The following is a 16,844-nucleotide window of genomic DNA, read 5'->3' as shown; positions in this document are numbered from 1 at the left end:
ACTTAAATTTTTTTTATAATCATCGTTTGGTGATTGCTTCATTAAATAAACTTATATTACAATTTTCAGTTTAATAATATTAGCTCTGTCTTGATGAATGAGTTAATAACGCAGTCATTTAATAGACAATTAAATTAGCCAGAGAGTGTTTTGAGATGTATAAAATATCTTCATAAAAAAAATCTACAAGAGTATGTTTTCTTTACAATTTTAGAACAATTAAATAATTATTATCTAACTCCATATGTTGGGATAGATTGTCGCGGCTCTACATTTTAAAATAAAGTTGTCTAATTCACTTTCAAGCTGGTTTATTGCAAAAGAAAATTAGCTGATACATTTATTTTAATACAAACAAATTTTTAAACTACGGACTTCTAAGTTCTACTAATGCTGAGATTTCTCCTTTTATTTTTAAACTCCGTCGGAATTGTTCCCTCTTATAGATGCGCCATGGTTGAATGCCTTGTTCTTCTTTCTACGTTGAATCCTGAGAAGGGAAACAATCAATACGTACATATAAATAAAATTTAATGGTCTGTCTGTGATATCAAAATAACTGTGTTTCCTCAAGTGTTTACAGTTTTTTTGAAAAGCCATGATAGCCCTGTGGATATGACCTGTGCCTCCGATTCCGGGGAGTGTGGGTTCGAATTCAGTCCGGGGCATGCACCTCTAACTTTTCAGTTGTGTGCAATTTAAGAAATTAAATATCACGTGTCACAAACGGTGAAGGAAAACATCGTGAGGACACCTGCAAACCAGAGAATTCACTGCGTGGGTGAAGTCTGCCAATCCGCATTGTGCCAGCGTGGTGGTCTATTGGCATAACCCGTCTCATTCTGAGAGGAGACTCCAGCTCAGCAGTGAGCCGAATATGGGTTGATGACGACGACTTGCAATTTGCACGATACCAAAACACAAACAAGCTTTTTTAAAATTTTTGTCTGGCTGCTTGTCTGCTTGTCTTGGCTTAACTCTGGAACAGCTAAACCGATTTTAACAGGAGTTTTAGTGGCAACGACGCGAAGACCAAACAAAACATATTTTTTTAGTCACCCATTTTGGGCTCACTGTTGAACACGAGTCTCCTCTTAGAGTGAGAGGGGTTAGGGCAATAGTCCACCACGCTGACCCAATGCGTATTGGAAAATAATTAAGAAAATTACACGTAGATAATTAAGAAAATTGTCAGGTATGCAGGTTTCCTCAAGATGTTTTTCCTTCATCGTTTGAGACACGTGATATTTAATTTCATAAAATGCAAAAAACTGAAAAGTTGGAGGTGCATCCCCCGGACCGGATACACACCCTTCGAATCGAAGTCAGAGGTCTTATCCACTGGGCTATCACGGCTCTAAGCAAAACAAAACAGTTAGGTGGTTTCACTTTGCTTTAGCCTAGTAATAAATAAGCTTCTTAAAAAGTCTCACAACTTCAAGCGGTAAATGAAATAATAATTAATATACCTGTGATAAATAACTTCACAAGCTAAAATGAGCAGTGAGAATAGTCCGACTTGAGCGAGTATGGCGAAAGCGGGCGCCGCTTGCCCGAGCGCCAGCGCTCGCGGCGTCTGCCCTGAGCATCTCGGAGTGAAACCGCTTGCGCGAGCGCGCGCTGCCGAGACGTGCCCTCGTTCGTTTAGCCGCATGAGACTGTTGAAAGTTAAGTTTTATTTATTTACTAGTAGACGCCGCGCGGTTTCACCCGCGTGGTTCCCGTTCCCGAAGAATACGGGGATAAAATATAGCCTATAGCATTCCTCGATAAATGGGCTATCTAACACTGAAAGATCCTGAGATTAGCGCGTTCAATCAAACAAACAAACAAACAAACTTTTCAGCTTTATAATATTAGTATAGATACTAACATAAAAAGCTGAAGAGTTTGTTTGTTTGATTGAACGCGCTAATCTCAGGAACACAAGTCCGATTTGTAAAATTATTTCAGTGTTAAATAGCCCATTTATCGAGGAAGGCTATAGGCTATATATTATCCCCATACTCCTATGGGTACGGGAACCACGCGGGTGAAACCACGCGGCGTTAACTAGTAATTTATATTACCAAGTTACTTCTTACAGTATCAGCTATTCGTCAATAAATCGGTTCCGCTATTTCAAAGCTCGATCAAAAAGATAGAAGACAGGCAGACTAAAATTGAAAAATAATTAACTAACTAACTTTAGTAAAGGTAGCTTAACTTGCTCTGCGTGGCACACCACCACCTTCCCAGCACCGAAAACCAACTGAGAATTTTCGAAAGCAAGGAAATCTAATAATTCATAGGCAGTCCAACGAAGAATCTAGTTCAATAGCAGACACCCGTGCGTTTCACCCGTGAAGTTCCCATTCCAGTAAGAATAAGTTACTGTACTTTACAGTAATAAAGCCTGTGTTACTCGATGATAATGTAAGCTACATTATCATCGAGTAACACAACTCCATTGGTGTAAACAAAATTGAAATCCAAATATCGGTTTCGTAACAAACAAACAAAAAAATCAAACATTTACTTTTCTATAATATAAAAATGACTCGCAAAATAACAACGCTTAGATAAATTTGGGCAATTATTTTTTAAAAATGTTCGTTGAAGTTCTAGGATAGTTTTTACGGCGAGAAAAATTTAAAAAGACTAAAAAAAAAATTATAGTCCCATACAAACGATTCGCAATCATTTGAATTTTAATATGTATAGGGTAGGGGTAGGGTGGGAGTAGGGTAGGGGTAGGGGTAGGGTGGGGTTAGGGTAGGCGTAGGGTAGGCTAGGGTATGGGTAGGGTAGGGTATGGGTAGGGTAGGGTAGGTGTAGGGTTGGACTAGGGTAGGTAAGGGTATGGAAGAAGTGCATAAAAGTCAAAGCGAAGCTTGACTTGACTTTTATGTACTTTTAGTTTAATATAACTGCCAGAATATCATTTACCTCCAAACGAAGAATTGTTTGTATGGGCTACGCTTCTGTGCCATGATGTACACGTTTGCTGGCGGCATCATCTGCAGCGAGCCCAGCTCACACAGCTCCTTATCTCGGAACTTCTTGGATATTACTTGGTAGGCTGTGTACGGTTCCGTGTGGTACGCGTATTCTGAAAATTAAAGTCATCATCATCATCATCATATCAGCCGATGGACGTCCACTGCAGGACATAGGCCTTTTGTAGGGACTTCCAAACATCACGATACTGAGCCATCTCCATCCAGCGAATCCCTGCGACTCGCTTGATGTCGTCAGTCCACCTGGTGGGGGGTCGGCCAACACTGCGCTTACTAGTGCGGGGTCGCCATTCCAGCACTTTGGGACCCCAACGTCCATCGGCTCTTCGAACTATGTGCCCCGCCCATTGCCACTTCAGCTTCGCAACTCGTTGAGCTATGTCAGTGACTTTGGTTCTTCTGCGGATCTCCTCATTTCTGATTCGATCACGCAGAGATACTCCTAACATAGCTCGTTCCATCGCCCGCTGTGTGACTCTGAGCCTTCTTATCAGGCCCATAGTTAAAATTAAAGTGCTTGTGACTAATCACTTGGACACACTAACAAATTAAAAAAAAATACTAGATCAAACAGTGAGAGAGTGAGAGGCGTGTTAGTCCAGTGGATATGACCTCTGCGTACGATTCCGGAGGGTGTAGGCTCGAATCCGGTCCGGGGCATGCACGTCCAACTTTTCAGTTGTGTGCATTTTAAGAAATTAAATATCACGTGTCTCAAACGGTGAAGGAAAACATCGTGAGGAAACCTGTATACCAGAGAATTTTCCTAATTCTCTGCGTGTGTCAAGTCTGCCAATCCGCATTGGGCCAGCGTGGTGGACTATTTGGCTTAAACCCTCTCGTTCTGAGAGGAGACGCCCCGTTGGTCTATTGTCGTACCCACTCCTAGCACAGTCTTTCCCGACTAGTTGGAGGGGCTTGGGAATATTGGTCATATTATAAAAAAAATATGGCAAATATTTAAAAAAAATATTCCTTACTGCCAGAGCGGATAAGGTCTATTCCAGTAGTAACGGGCTGCAGTAGTGCCGTCGTACGTTTCGCCTTTACTACCTTCTTGGTCCTCAAGATGTCTTCTTTCGGGTTTTTGAAGCCACTGTAGTAAAAGAATCCTGGATTCTACAAACAAACAAAACCTTCTGTGTCTGCTACGATATCTGTCAAAACTATTAAGTCTACTTTTTCACCAGGAAGACAATTTCATATACATCTCATCACCATCATTATTAGCATATCGTAAAGAACCGTTTCAGGTTAAGCCTCCTAGAAAAGTGGATAGGGATCTTAAGCCCACTCCAAGCTTTTGCAGCTTTAGAGTGTACCAAAATTCGACGACTTCCGCGGCGTTGAGGTTTTTGTGATTGGTACAGCTCTGGTTGTAGGGGTGCTTCGGCCGTGGCTAGTTACCACCCTACCAGCAAAGACGTAGCGACAAGGGATCGGGAAGGGAAGCGTTTCGGTACGATGTCATGTGGAAATCGAAAAGGGTGTGGATTTTTATTCTCCTCCTATCAAGTTAGCCCGTTTCCATCTTAGATTGCATCATACTTACCACCATCACACCTGATGGAAAGCTATGGTGGACCGCGCTTGTCTAGAAGATGCGTATTCACTCTTGACTTGAAAATACCCATATTGAAGGTGGTGTAAACTTACGTCCAACCATCCCCTGGTGTACCCAATGTCCTCAAACACCAGCTCGAGATCTGTGTTGATGAGAGCGTCCATGTCAGCCAGCGTTGGAGCCGCCGCGTTGAGCAGCCAGGAGACCACGCTGCTTGTGTAGTAGTTGTAGAGCAGCATGCTCATCAAACCCACCACCAGCAAAATCATTCGACGACCTAAACAAATAACATAACAGTTATCAGCTAAAGACTGGCTAATAAGTAGCCAAAGACTGGCTAATATGACCGATTAATGGTGGTATAGCCATCAGTTGTCTGATCAGGTATCAGACAACTGGTCAGAAGAAATTGTAGTGACCTTGGGTTCCCAAATATATTCTTAAATATCTAGCGCAGAAGGCAACAGGACACCACTGCGCTAATTTAGCCATGAGTAGCAAAGACGAAAACAAAAGATATGAGTGTTTGCCTTGTGACCCGCGTAGCGACCGGCGTCCTGAGTTTTCCGGAGCTCAGGATATAAAATTGACTGCCAGCCATGGAGAAGCAGCGACCAGGCTCTCCACGGAAAATATGCTACAGGAAGAGTATTCCCATAGTGCTGCGAATCACGCAAAAGAACGTCGCGAAGTGTGAACGTAAACGCCGCGAACGGCCTCCACACTTCACGCCACAGCTCGATCGCTGTAAGTTTATAGCTGGGCTTAGAAATTGTCAGTAAAATTCTCAGACTGGAGAGAGGAATTCGGTGGTGTTACGATCCCGTGAATCCTTCTGTCCTAGATATATGTATTCGTCTACATTTGCGAGTGCAGCGTTCTCAACTATAACTGGGTGGAGCGATACATGAGCATTAGACATTATTTTCGTTTTGGCCATGTTCATTTTCAGGCCCACCTAGTAAGCGCACCCCCACCAGGTGGACTGACGACATCAAGCGAGTCGCAGGGATTCGATGGATGCAGGTGGCTCAGTATCGTGATGTTTTGAAGTCCCTATAAATGGCCTGTGTCCTGCAGTGGACGTCCATCGGCTGATATAATGATGATATGATGACGATCCCGTGCTTTGGAAAGCACATTAAACCGTTGGTCCCGCTCATTATCATTAAAATCAGACAGTGAGTGAAAACGGCATCGGCATGGTGGGCCTAAGCTCCATTTGTCCTTTCCTGTAAGGAGGTGGACCTGGCCCAGAAGTGAGCTGTTTAACTAAGCTAATAATGATTACACTTTAATCTTACCTTGACTAGAAGAAATCTCATCAAACAAATTTATTCCATCTTCATAGGCTGAAATAAAAAAGCTGTCTTTAAAATTTTGCGTAACATGAAATGTTGATGTATTTTAGACAATGACCTTGGTCGACTTATTCTGTAGGTATGTTTATAATGATCTATATAGAAAATGTTTAAAAAGCTAAATTAGTCTCGTTAGAAGTTTTCTAACATTACTAAAAGTTTTTTATTTATAATGAGCCCAAAAATAGTAATTGAATAAAAAATAATAAGTTCTCAAAATTGTATTTAAAAATAGTAAGCACACTCTTTTCTGACATTATAATAGATACAACATTAAAGGCAGTAATTGAATAAAAAATAATAAGTGCTCAGAATTGGTGATAAAAGATCTTTCATGGTGGATTCATCGTGTGGCGGAGAGAAAAACTCTGAATATTTTCCTAAATACACCCTGGACTTGTGACCAATGGGTGTAGGGTTACAGAATTTCTTGACAATCGATTAACATTCCCCTTCTTTGCTAGTTTTGTTCTTCCTGCTTAGCCAAATTTGAGACTAGACTAGAGCAACTTAGATTGAATATAGAACTAGCTGCAATTCTAGAGAAGTTTAGGCTTCTTTTATAAATGATTATATAATGATTTAATTATTTTGCTATCATCCACAAGAAGCCGACGAACCCATGCGACAACGTCACCCAGGTCCGACAAAATACTCTTTACGTAACGTACGTAGAGAGTATTTTGTCTTACCTGGGTGACGTTGTCGCATGGGTTCGTCGGCTTTTCGCGGATGATAGTTACATATATAAATTTGTTTTTACCTACCTTGTTGGCAGATTATAGCGAAAACGCTAAACGCAGCGTATAGCCCTGGCTCCGTCCTCTCTTCTAGCACGGCGGTAAATGCCAAGACCAGGGTGAAAGCCACACACGACGCTATGGTCCACCACCACACGCCAGGAGATAGAGGAGTTAGGAAACGGTTTTCATAATCACCAACTCCCTTATCCAAAATAAGGTAATAGAACTTCGTTCTGTGAATTGAATTAAATAAATAAAACCTTGGCTATCAGAGGGTAGTTATTTATTTTTAATATTTGCCATATCTTTTAAAAATGACCAGTATTTTTATTCCCTACTAGTCGTACTAGTCGGACAAGACTGTATTAGGAGTGGGTACAACAATAGACCATCAGGGCGGGGATCGAACCACAACCCCTCGATGATGAGATCGACCCCTCTTACCGTTGAGCTATTGAGGCTCTAAAATCTTAATATATAAATGCAAAATGTCATTTATTCATTTCGAAACCTCGAAAACCGCTTGACGTACAAAAATGGGCAGGGAGGTAGTTTATAGACAGTAAACGTCTGCTAAGAACGGATTTTGTGATAGGGCCGGATTAAGGAGATCTAAAGGCGGACGAATTCGTGGGCGCCCGCTAGTCATAAATAGTATATAAAATCAATAAGTGTAAATGTTAATAAGATTTTTGTGTAATTTTCTGTTCTTTAAAGTGCTTCGTACAAATTTTCCATATTTTTTGTCGTTTGAGGCTAAAATAAATTTATTGTATGACCTCACAAGATCTATACCTTATCAATCGATAGACATCCACCGCTGGACATAGGTTTCTTACATGGAGCTCCAAGCACAACAGTCTCGAGCCGCCAGCATCCAGCGGCTCCCTGCAACCCGCTTGATATCCTCGGTCCACCTAGTGGGGGGCCAACCAATACTGCGCTTTCCGGTGCGGGGTTGCCATTCCAGCACCTTGAGACCCCAACGTCTATCGGCTCTACGAACTATGTGGCCCTCCTATTGCCATTTCAGCTTTGTGACTCGCTGAGCTATGTCAGTATGACTATGACTTTGGTTCGTCTGCGGATCTCCTCATTCCTGAATCGATCACGCAAAGAAACTCCAAGCATAGCTCGCTCCATCGCCCGCTGAGTCACTTTGAGCCTTCTAATAAGGCCCACAGTCAGCGACCAAGTCTCAGATCCGTAGATCATCACTGGCAACACGCACTGTTCGAAGACTTTCGTCTTCAAGCATTGAGGAATTTTGGACGAAAAGATGTCGTGGAGTTTTCCGAACGCCGAATCTAGCTCGGCTGGGCAGCGAATCAACTCTTTCTCGAAATTGGACCTACGTTTCTATTTGTCTCATTTTCAATAAATAAAGGAAAGTATTAACTGTAGTTGAGTAGCCGGCGGCAGGAACACATCAACCCAGTCCAGCCAGTGGGGGAATATTCTGGCGCATGTGCACGACACGTCTTGCTGGCGCCAGTACAGCGAGTTGGTCACCGCCTGCATACAAATTATATTATTTACAGAACACAGAAAACGCTGACTATGTTTTTATAGACACTTGAACGCTTAAAAACTTAAAAAAATAACAATATCCAGGACAATAAGTAGCAGGTAACTAGGAAACAGAACTTACCAGAGTTGAATTTCTTTCCGGTGAACCAATCCACCTTCCAGCAATAGTATAGTTGAATCTAGAAACAAGTTTATCAATTTTAATATAAATATTGAAGAGTGATATTTTTTTAATATTTAGGTACCTGAAATTATGCTCATCCTTGAGCGTCCATAGTAGCTGAGTAGTAATTTTAGTCATCACAGAGACGCCCGGTGTGTAGCCAGGATCCGCTAACATTTCAGGCTTAAATACTTTTGGTTGGTCCAAAATCTAAAAATATAAAATATAAAAAAAATGTCACATTTGTCTCAGTGACTCGGTTATAAGCCTGATATAAGAAACACGTCCACTTGCGTCAGAATCTGCTGTACGACTGTGACTCAGCGCGCGACGGCGTCAGTATAAACTTAAGTGTGGGTAGTTATAATAAAGACCGTACCTTTCAAATAAATTGAATCCGCAATAGAGTGCGCGCACAATAAGTCTACGCGCGACTGGGGGTGCAATTATATTGCCAGCTATCTCTTTTACCCGCCAAGAGATAGATAGAGATACACGCCAAGATTGTGGCACTTTGGATTAGTTCCGATTAAGCGCGTGGCCGAACGCGCATTATTTATTATGCGCGTAATCTAGTAAAAAATGTTAAAAGGGCTGGACACGATACCGAGAGGTAGTCGGTTTGGACTCCGTCCACTGGACTATTTTCGGACCCACTTTTAGAACAATATTTTCCCTCTAATTGGGCTATCGGGCATATTTTAAAGATTAAACAAATATTCTTTTAAAAGAAACAAATAATTTATTATTGAAATTGAACGCTTTAAGAAATAATTTATCAGCTAAATATTTACGAGTACGTCAAATAAATTAAATACCGTTTTCATTATTGTGTACCCACCACAGTTATTGCTCGTAGCGTCAAGTTGTTGAAATCCCAGCGATCGTAATATTTGAAGCTGTTCCGAGAAACACTTAAACCTGAAATTTAGAATTACATCTTCAAATACTCATTATATCACTTTGCAAGTTCTTAAAAGTTAATCTGAGCCATGAGTTGCGGACTCTCGTCCTACGTTATGAGCGGCAGCGTCAAGCGTCGAATAGAGTGTTTAATAACAAAGATCATGAAACTGCGCATTAATTCGAGGTGATGTTTATTAAGTACAGGCTTGTATGAAACTTGAGTGGTTCGATGTGCAATTATATATAGACTACAAGCCCTACTAATATTATCAGCTTCAAGCCACAATATGCTACACTGCTTAGGACGATCTCTATTTAAGTAGCTAGCTCGTGTAGCCAGGTACATGAACTGACTACTTTAACAGACCTCGTCCGGAGAATTTAGGTCACAATGCTTATTTTGTCGCCAAGGATTGATATGTTACGTTCCAAAGTGTCATGTCAGTGGTTGTGATTGATATTCCTACAGGCACATGAGGCTTCATGTTATGACAATACCAATATGACAATGCTTGAGCACGGGGCAATGCTATATAGCAATATGTAGCTACTGCAAAATTTTGACGCTAACAAATGTCGCAGTAGATGTTTAGCTAGTAAAGCGAGAGTATGACGACGTGGTCATGGCCCAAGCGTTACTCTTAGTTAATTTAGATGTTTTGTCTAGGCTGTGTCATGAATACCTTTTTCAATATCCCATTCTCCAATAACTTTCTTCTCTAGCTTGTTGCCCTGAATATTCCCGAAGTTAAATATATCCGTTAGAACAAAGCGGCTGCCTACAATATGAAAAGAAGCTGTGAAACTGTAAATCATATCAATCATATCAATCACGCACACAATATTAAGAGGCTAAGATACCATGTTTAAATATTATGTAATGTCAGTCCGATAAAACTGATCGTGTGTTGGTCGCAACCAATACACGATCAATTTTACCGGCTGTCAAACCAATCGTCATCAGCGCAGCTACCGTTTTTGTGGGATTACGGGGACAAAATATAGCCTTTAACACTCACAAATAACCTTCGACCAATGTTATTACTGTGATCGAAGCAAATAAGTTGACTTTCTATTGGTAAAAGATTTTTCGAAATCAATTTAGTAGACCTAGAGATAAACCCCTACCTCACAAACATTCAAACTTTATCTCTTTAGAACATTATTAGAGATATGGATTTATGCACAAAATATAATATAGAATAATATATAATTGAAAATATATATTTACCTACGTTTGAAGCCAAAACCAAGTCAGCATCTACACTCAGATTCAAACCTTCTAATACTTCTTGAATGTTCCATTGATTGTTAAAATTTTCCACAATGAGCCACATGTGCATCGCATCAAACAGAGATTCCATAGATGCCTCAAATTGAATCAAAAACAAAAATATCATAAAAAAATACTTGCTATTATAAATACTAATCGCATCAAACAGAGATTCCATAGATGCCTCAAATTGAATCAAAAACAAAAATATCATAAAAAAATACTTGCTATTATAAATACTAAATCTGTGGCTACTGATAACCCTTCGTGGATATCATACAGTAGGTAGTTAACGGATATTGCCCAGTTGATATTGTGATTATCGTTAACAATAGGCTTTATGGAATACAAAAAATGCGGTTGTTATTGATTTGATGTTAATTTTATAGGGTGACTAGTAGACGCCGCTCAGTTTCACCTGCATGGTTCCTGTTACCGTAGGAATACGGGGATAAAATATACCTAAAACTTTCCTCGATAAATGGGATATCTAACATTGAAATAATTTTTCAAATCGGACTAGTAGTTCCTGAGATTAGCGAGTTCAAACAAACACAAACTCTTCAGCTTTATAATATTATAGATTAACATTAATCAATGTTTTAATATCACTTAAGGCGTCGTAAACCCTATCTTTACTCTGACCTTGCGATTTTAAAACCACATATGATAGCCTGGCGCATTTGATCCGACTACCTTCTCCTAACAATATTAATTTCAAGTTAATAGCTAAATGAACATACTTTTTCAAGAGCGCTTGCCGCCCCCTCGCAACTCCCCTCCAGCAGTACTCCAATAGGAGTGGTCCATTGACGCAAGATTGCCTCCAACTTGTCAGTGCCATTCGCGTCTATTAGCAGCATTGAGAATCTGATTCCTTTACGAATGAACTGCAGTGATAGCTCTTTGTTTTCTGAAAAAAAAAAAATGTAAGTAACTTTTTTTTTTTCATTCTATACAAGTTAGCCCTTGATTACAATCTTACCTGATGGTAAGTGATGATGCAATCTAAGATGGAAGCGGGCTAACTTGTTAGGAGGAGAATGAAAATCCACACCCCTTTCGGTTTCTACACGGCATCGCACCGGGACGCTAAATCGCTTGGCAGTACGTCTTTGTCGGTAGGGTGGTAACTAGCTACGGCCGAAGCCTCCCACCAGCCAAACTATTTTAAAAGTATAATAAAATGCGTAATTGTTAATAACTAGCGGATGCCCGCAACTCCGTTCGCGTGAAAATCTGTTTTCGCAAATCCTGCGGGAACCATGTATTTTTCCAGAATAGAAAGTAGTCTATGTTGTGCTCAATATTTCAATTTATCTCTATACCATGTCATTGAGTATATCTGGCTTCAGCCGTGGCTAGTTAACACTACGGGCAAAGACGTAATACGGCACCAAGCGATCTAGAGTGTAGAAACCGAAAGGAGTGTGGATTGTCATCCTGCTCCTAACAAGCTGCACTTACCATCAGGTGAGATTGTAGTCAAGGGCTAACTTGTGAGAATACAAAAAAAAACTTACCGTATCCAGAACCACATCCCAAATAGCATACAAAGCGAACACTTTTGCTCTCAAAATAATCTGTAGCAAATCTAGCATTCACACATACTCCAGCGCTGAGTTGCGTAATAAAACATGCTAATAGTAAAGACCACATGATAACCTAAAAACTGTTTTTCTGAAAAAAAAAAATGTTTTTTTTAATCACAATTTTATCATATTACTAGCAGACCCGGTCAAGCTTCGCTTTTACATATTATGTGCACTCCTTCCTTACCCGTACCCTACTCCTACCCTAACCCTACCCTATCTCTACACTACCCCTACCGTACCTCTTGCGAAACTTCGTACGCGTGATATTCTATTTACCCCAAATACCTAGGGAAATATGTATTTTTTAGGATAAAAAGTAGCCTACATGTTGCATAACCTTCTCTAATCTAATGGGGTTTCTTTTAGGGAAACCCCATTAACAGACAAACAATTTTAAAAATCTTGATAAGTTTTAGTATTGTGTACATAAGTTTTATGCACTGGTGATGTATGAGTATTGCGAATATTAAATTGATTTAGTTAGTTATACTTACTTACCAAACCAATACTGTGGCTGACACAAGCATTCGTAAACGAATGTTTCACCCTGCGTGACTATTGCCAATAAAAATCACTCCTAAACACCAATTATATGGTGTTTTTCATGTCAATCATTTTAATAATGACCGTATTCATTATTCTAGTGCAGCAATCAGCTAACGACACGAGAATTAAGGACGGAAATTTTACCTCAAAGATAAGTGATAAAGATTGTATGAAGAAGATGGTCATCTTTATGATCTACATTGACAAAATGGGGAACCATGGCGTGAACGACTCACAGTATAACCATGCGTACTGACCTCTTGCAGCGACCTCCTGTCACACAGCAGGTATTTTTATTATGTTCAAAAATAAATCTTAGTAAGTAGTACCTAATTGTAAAACTTTAATATGGATGGCTACAAAAGACTGCCCTGTAGCAGTAGCAGTTTGACGGCCTCCGTGGCGCAGTGCTATGCGCAGTGGATTTACAAGATGGAGGTCCTTGTTAAGATCCCCGGCTGGGCCGATTGAGGTTTTCTTAAATTTTGCAGGTCGCTAATTACTTGCAGCTACAATAGAACTTTCTTTTCTAACGGATTTTTTAAATATGTCAATGGATTTAGATTTCCGAATGTCGACTGGGAGTGCATTCCATAGCTTAATAGCACGTACAGCAAATGAACTCTTGTAAAATTTACTCCTATGGAAAGACAGAGCAAGAACACGACATGTTCTTAGCTCTGATTGCACTCCCAGAAATGTGAATTTCTCCTTAAGATAAGGAGGATATTTTGGATTAAAGAGCATACAGTACAGAAGAGAAAGTACATGCAGATCCCGGCGACGGATGCGTATGTGAAGTCTGCCTATATGTCAGCCAGCGTGGTGAACTATTGGCATAACCCCTCTCATTCAGAGAGGAGACTCGAACTTAACAGTGAGCCGAATGTATGGATTGATAATGAGTGAATAGGCCAGCTGGAGGGTCAACCATTTTTTTTTATTAATTTGTAATGAGTGTCGGTGTAACAGACAGTTCTTCGGTTCGTTCAAACGAACGTAGAGTGTTTCGCAATAGGACAATATAAATGCTAATTCGCGAGCATCGAGCCGTCCGGACGTCCCGCGCCCGGACAGCGCGCTTTTTAAACATTCTTCTCGTTAATTCTAGTTTCCTGGTACAATTTCACTTAGTTTACTCCTGTCTATTTGTCTGTCTGTACCATCTATTTATCATATTTATTATGAATAATTTAATAATAAATATTATAAAGCTGAAGAGTTTGTTTGTTTGTTTGTTTGATTGAACGCGCTAATCAGGAACTACTGGTCCGATTTAAAAAAATCTTTATGTGTTAGATAGCCCATTTATTGAGAAAGGCTATAGGCTGTATTAAGCCCGTATTCCTACGGGTACGGGAACCACGCGTACAAGTAAAACCACGCGTCGTCAGCTAGTTTATTATAAACTAGCGGATGTCCGCGACTTCGTCCGCTAAATTTAGTTTTTCACAAATCATTCAAGAACATTATTTTTTCCGGAATGAAAAGTAGCCTATGTGTAAATCAAGAGCAAAATCTATTGCCATTTCAAATTTCAGACAAATCGGTTTAGTGATTTCGGCGTTTAAGAGTTACAAACATCCAAACAAACATACATCCATGCAGACTTTCACGTTTAAATATTTGTAGGATTAGAGGACGTGAATGTTACGCGACTTTTTTTTTTATATTCTTTACAAGTTAGCCCTTGACTACAGTGTCACCCGATGGTAAGTGATGATGCATTCTAAGATGGAAACGGGCTAACTTGTTAGGAGGAGGATGAAAATCCACACCCCTTTCGGTTACACGGCATCGTACCGGAACGCTAAATCGCTTGGCGGTACGTCTTGCCGGAGGGTGGTAACTAGCCACGGCCGAAGCCTAGTGTAGCTGCCAAACCGTGAAAGAATTTTTGAAATCAGTAGTTTTCCTATTCAATGCAAACAAACAAACAAACTATCAATATACGTAGATGTATTAATGAACGAGATTACGGTCTGTTTAGAAAGCGCTGCATCAAATGTGCCAAAATTAAAATCTGTGGCCTCAAAAACGTTCAAATAAAAAAATCATAAACCAACCATGTAGATTCAATAAATACAATAAACGCGACGGGTGGGCAAACTCGCGAGCCCGTGATTGGCATCTGAAATTACTCATACATTATTTGCGCGATCAACTTTGAGTAATCGCCGTGTTTTGCCTGTCAATCAGAGCGAGCACTCTGAAAGAGGTTTTTCCAATAAAAAGTTCGATAAAAACTCATTTTTTTATTACCTCCTCGTAGTCATTGTGAGCGGTGATGAGTTTTAATTCAGCATTGAAATTGATTCATATACAGGAATCCACAAATCTGTATTAGAATTTGTGTAGTTATGTTTGTTTCTTAGTAAGTTTATAGGTATTTGACGCGGTTTCACCTTATTTCCCATACCAGTAGAAACTAGACAGTTAATTAAGTTTAAGGTTTATGTTACTCGTTGATAACGTAGCTTTCCATTGGTAAAATAATGTATTAAATCGGATTTTTGAAAACGTAACAATCAATCAAATTTACTTTCGCATTTATAATATAAACCTACTAGGATATAAGATGTTTGAAGCGTTAAAGAAAACGACGAATGCATAAAAACGTCTTGCAGCAAACAGTCAGAGGCGAACAGGCAGACACATCATCAATCATCAACAGCCTGTATTTGTCCCCTGCTGGACATAGGCCTTTCCGAGAGCGCGCCACCACACGATCCTCCGCCTTCTTCATCCAGCCACTTCCTACTACCTTCTTGAAGTCATCGGACCATCTAGCTAGAGGGTGTTTTACACTGCGCTTGCTGGTATGTGGTCTCCACTCCAGAACACGTCTGCCCCAGCGGCCATCTGTTCTACGATAGATATGGCCTGCCCACTGCCACTTCAGTTTTCCATCCACACATAGAAAACAATAAAATTAAGTTTATATAACATAATAACAGCTTTTTAGTGTCTTCTAGTTAATATTATAACTAACTAGTTAATATATTATTAATATTAATATTATAACAATTAAAATCCATCTTTATTAGCCTGTAAATAATTACGGCCCAGAACAAATGACAGCAATGCTATGTCAATTTGTACAGCACAATCTGTGTCATATCTCCTTTAAAATCTTTCACTAAAATCTTGAAATAGCTTAAAGGGATAAACTTCGGAGCGCAGTTCGAGCCGAGGATATTCAATAAGGGTCCTGGAGAGTAAACAAGAACTGATCGCGTCATTTATAACGCGCCATTTAGATAGCCGCCGACGCGCTCATCACTCACCGCCGAGAGAACCGCGCGCACCTCACACTAGCGGCGTTTTATGTAACGCGCGGTGTTATTTGACCAGACCTTTAAAACCGTTGCAAAATATGCGTGTCTATAACTCGGGTAGTATATTACAATTTATAATATACTACGAGTAATCTCATTAGTTTAGGAACTAGTGATAGCTCTTCGCACATTCCAATTTCAGCTTTGCAACTCGTCGAGCTGTGTCGGTGACTTTAGTTCTTCAGCGGATCTCTTCATTTATAATTTGATCACGCAGAGATACTCCGACCATAGCTCGTTTCATCGCCTGCTAAGCCTTTAGCCATGTAAGCATTTACCAAACAAGCAAGCATGGCCTTATTTGCTTGTAATTACACCGGCAGCCATGCCCTTCATAACGGAGCACTGTAATGATTCTTGGCAACAGAAATAAACATTACAAGTACTTTCCTGAACAAACATTGTCACAAGAAGCTCAACTACTACATAAACAACTAACTACATGTTTTGTAAGTCATAAAAATAAACGCCGTAGAACGTCGTTTGTGTGAAGGACTCTTACCAGCGTTCAGGAGGCCGCCGACCGTCTTTCCCTTTATTGTTTTTTTATGCTCGGAGAGATCCTTGCGCTTTACGTGCGCCATCATCGACTCGCCGATCTGTTTTTTACTTTAATTCCGTGAAAGATGAGTTAATAATTTACCTTTGAATTTGAATCAATATTTCATTTGTTATGAATTTTGTTGACTAAGAGTCTGCGAATTAATATCACGTGTCTCAAACGGTGAAGGAAAACAATCGTGAGGAAACCTGCATACCACAGAATTTTCTTGATTCTCTGCGTGTGTAGTCTGCCAATCCGCATTGGTGAACTATTGGCTTAACC

The 16,844-nt window shown here is 40.1% G+C and overlaps 1 protein-coding gene across 1 annotated transcript; it reads right to left on the bottom strand.

The window, feature by feature from the left end:
• Positions 1-370: 370 nt before the first annotated feature.
• LOC112049455 (ionotropic receptor 75a-like) lies at positions 371-16,602 on the bottom strand. Its single transcript, XM_052882631.1, has 17 exons — positions 16,521-16,602; positions 13,184-13,258; positions 12,063-12,122; positions 11,283-11,452; positions 10,498-10,636; positions 9,950-10,045; positions 9,202-9,281; positions 8,443-8,570; positions 8,319-8,376; positions 8,067-8,182; positions 6,692-6,900; positions 5,868-5,915; positions 4,656-4,840; positions 3,980-4,118; positions 2,929-3,091; positions 1,470-1,658; positions 371-490 (listed from the first exon to the last, which is right to left on the bottom strand). The coding sequence occupies exons 1-17, from the start codon at positions 16,600-16,602 to the stop codon at positions 415-417; spliced, it is 2,013 nt and encodes a 670-aa protein (XP_052738591.1). The 3' UTR covers positions 371-414.
• Between the last annotated feature and the right edge of the window lie 242 nt (positions 16,603-16,844).

The sequence above is a fragment of the Bicyclus anynana genome, chromosome 7 (assembly GCF_947172395.1).
Source record: "Bicyclus anynana chromosome 7, ilBicAnyn1.1, whole genome shotgun sequence".
NCBI lineage: Eukaryota > Metazoa > Arthropoda > Insecta > Lepidoptera > Nymphalidae > Bicyclus > Bicyclus anynana.
Note: the sequence above shows the minus strand (reverse complement) of the source record. Positions and strands in the feature narration are given on the sequence as shown.

What these genes read in the sequence shown, in the direction of transcription:
- LOC112049455 (XM_052882631.1), bottom strand. Translation starts at nt 16,602, where the DNA reads ATGGCGCACGTAAAGCGCAAGGATCTCTCCGAGCATAAAAAAACAATA. An exon ending in CGGAAAGAAATTCAACTCTG is followed by an intron (nt 8,183 to 8,318) that starts GTAAGTTCTGTT and finishes ATTTGTATGCAG; the next exon opens with GCGGTGACCAACTCGCTGTA. An exon ending in AAACAATTCTTCGTTTGGAG is followed by an intron (nt 1,659 to 2,928) that starts GTAAATGATATT and finishes AACTTTCAACAG; the next exon opens with TCTCATGCGGCTAAACGAAC.